The 3,063-nt window shown below is 43.5% G+C and overlaps 1 protein-coding gene across 1 annotated transcript in view; it reads right to left on the minus strand.

Moving 5' to 3' along the window:
* The window catches only part of LOC119589223, a gene marked incomplete in the record, with an annotated part of 32,073 nt that overhangs the window by 23,117 nt on the left and 5,893 nt on the right, over positions 1-3,063 (minus strand). Inside the window, 4 exon segments of the mRNA XM_037937828.1 lie at positions 33-168; positions 476-735; positions 1,484-1,630; positions 2,730-2,915. Coding sequence (XP_037793756.1) covers positions 33-168; positions 476-735; positions 1,484-1,630; positions 2,730-2,915 — 729 coding nt within the window.

Raw genomic sequence — 3,063 nt, forward strand, 5'->3', positions numbered from 1 at the left:
CAAAACGCAAAACAGAGGGACCCGCCACTTACCTGCACGCCACCCCCGGGCAGAGCGAGCGCGTGACGGACCATCAGGTCACTGTACGACTTGGCATTCACCACCAGGTCACTCACGCCCGCTTGCCACACCCGCTCCTCCTCGACGTCGTGGTTGTAGTATGTCAATCTGTCGGAGTAAAGGTATGTTTCCATCATACTTCAAGTTTTGGTTTATGTGATTTTAACTTCATTTTTCATTATTTATTCATATTCATGTGTTTTATTAATGTTTTTGTTAATTGTTCTGTATTATTCTAGTACTGTTAATATTCGAGTTTTTTGTTTAATGTGATTGTCATGTATTTGAAGAATTTGATATTCTTGGATCAAAATTGCAGACTGTGTCATGTAATATTATAGAGATTGAAAACAAGAATACTGACCAGCAATGCCATCAACGAAGCTTAACACACGGCACCTTTCTGAACACTTGCCTGGCACTGTGGAGCGTGGCGTTGTGCACCAAGTACATGGCGTGAACAGCTTGTTCTCCTTCTCCTTCTAAGTTCGATTCTAGCTTGACTGTGACTTTGTCGAAGTTGAGATGAGGGGCGTCCATCTCCAGTCTGATGGTGCAGTCGCGGAAGGTACGGAAGTGCACGTCATCTCGGTACGTGAAGTTACGTGCACCCCAACTCAGGTCGACGTTCGTGCCCCAGTGGTGGAGGCTGTACTTGGTGCGGCTCGTCGTCAGCTGCGGTGTGAGGGAAAGGTGTTTCGCAAGATCCGTGGCATAAATTTATAAAGAGAGGGTGTGAGGGAATGTTCAGTAACATCCGCAGAAGGTCTTAAGTTTAATTTATTAGTTGGTTTACAAGTTTAGGAATAGAGGAAGGTGTGTGAGAGAGAGTGTTAAGCAAGATCAGTAGACGGTATCAGGCTGAACTTACTAGTTGTTTATACATTTAGGAATAAAATAAAGTTGTGAGGGACCGTGTTTAGCAAAAGCCGTACAAGGTCTCAAGTTGAACTACAAATTAGTTGTTTATGAATACAGAAATAAGGGAAGGATGGAAGGGACAATGTTTAGTAAAATCCGTAGAAGGTTTCAAACTGAACACATCAGTTAGTTTATAAATTCAGGAATATGGGAGGGGTGTGAAGGATAGTATTTAGCAAGAACTTCAAGAAGGCCTGAAGTTGAAATTATTCATTAGTTTATAAATTTAGGATAAATTACGAGGCTGGAAATCTCAAACGGAAAAGAGACTATCAAAAATGATAATTTTCGAGTTTGCGGATGAAAGACCATTATGGAATTCGTGTTTTCTAAGAACGACCATTAAAATTGCTCATTATATACAACGAAATACGTTTAGCTAAAAGTCAATTACAGTTAATCTTAACAGTATATATAAAAGCAAACCAGAATATTTAATGCCTCTTCGTAAATACTTCATCTTATGAGAATTCTGCGACGAACAGAAACAGGCACTTCATACCTTGAGGACTCTACCAAGGAAGGGAGACAGCCTGAAGAATGAGGAGGCCCTGGAAGGCGTGATGGAGAGCTGATGGTGAAGCTTCGTCTTCGACCCACGGTACACAACCTGGCCGTCACTCGTCAAAGAAAACGAAGTACCATTGCCCTGCAAAAGTGGGAAAGTCGGAATGCCCTCTTTTGGGAAAGTATTTGACTGATGAGATGGTGGGTTTCCTTATGCACGTATAATTCCAAATCAAACATATTGTCACGTCTATGAAACTCATATCTAATGCCGGTTATTATGAAAGCAAAAATCTACAATGAAGTTGACAGAAACACGATATTTGAAACTCCAAACACTATCAAGGTCTTCAGAGGCACTTCTCTAGAAAACTTCCAGAACCCACTTTGATCTATCAGCGAACTAGCAGAACCCACTTTGATCTATCAGCGAACTACAAGAACCCACTTTGATCTCTCAGCGAACTACAAGAACCCACTTTAATCTATCAGCAAACTACCAGAACCCACTTTGATCTATCAGCGAACTACAAGAACCCACTTTAATCTATCAGCGAACTACCAGAACCCACATTGATCTCTCAGCGAACTACAAGAACCCACTTTGATCTATCAGCGAACTACCAGAACCCACTTTGATCTATCAGCGAACTACCAGAACCCACTTTGATCTCTCAGCGAACTACCAGAACCCACTTTGATCTATCAGCGAACTACCAGAACCCACTTTCATCTATCAGCGAACTACCAGAACCCACATTGATCTATCAGCGAACTACAAGAACCCACTTTCATCTATTAGCGAACTACCAGAACCCACTTTGATCTATCAGCGAACTACCAGAACCCACTTTGATCTATCAGCGAACTACAAGAACCCACTTTGATCTCTCGGCGAACTACCAGAACCCACTTTGATCTATCAGCGAACTACCAGAACCCGCTTTGATCTCTCAGCGAACTACAAGAACCCACTTTGATCTCTCAGCGAACTACCAGAACCCACTTTGATCTATCAGCGAACTACCAGAACCCACTTTGATCTATCAGCGAACTACAAGAACCCACTTTGATCTATCAGCGAACTACCAGAACCCACATTGATCTATCAGCGAAGTACAAGAACCCACTTTGATCTATCAGCGAACTACAAGAACCCACTTTGATCTATCAGCGAACTACCAGAACCCACTTTGATCTATCAGCGAACTACCAGAACCCACATTGATCTCTCAGCGAACCTTTCGAATACCGATGCTAATATCCTTCAGCTCCGTCCTGAAGGCGACGTTGAGGTAACCCTCCTCTCTGTAGCTCCCTTGGACGGTCACTTCCCGGCCGTCGATGTAGTGGACGGCGATGCTGACGGGGGCGTCGTCCACCATGCCCTTCACATCCACCTCCAGTTCCTTGCCGGTGAACGTTCCCTGTGAGGAGGACGGTGCTGAGTGCGGGGTCTGAGGTAATCATTTGCGAGGGTTCCGATACATTCTTGGTGAGTAGCAGGGTTGTTAAGATGTTAGAGACAATGGTGAAGAAAATATTAAAGCAATGAAGGGTCAGATATTCTGGTGT

Source organism: Penaeus monodon, chromosome 25, assembly GCF_015228065.2.
Source record: "Penaeus monodon isolate SGIC_2016 chromosome 25, NSTDA_Pmon_1, whole genome shotgun sequence".
Classification (NCBI taxonomy): Eukaryota; Metazoa; Arthropoda; class Malacostraca; order Decapoda; family Penaeidae; genus Penaeus; species Penaeus monodon.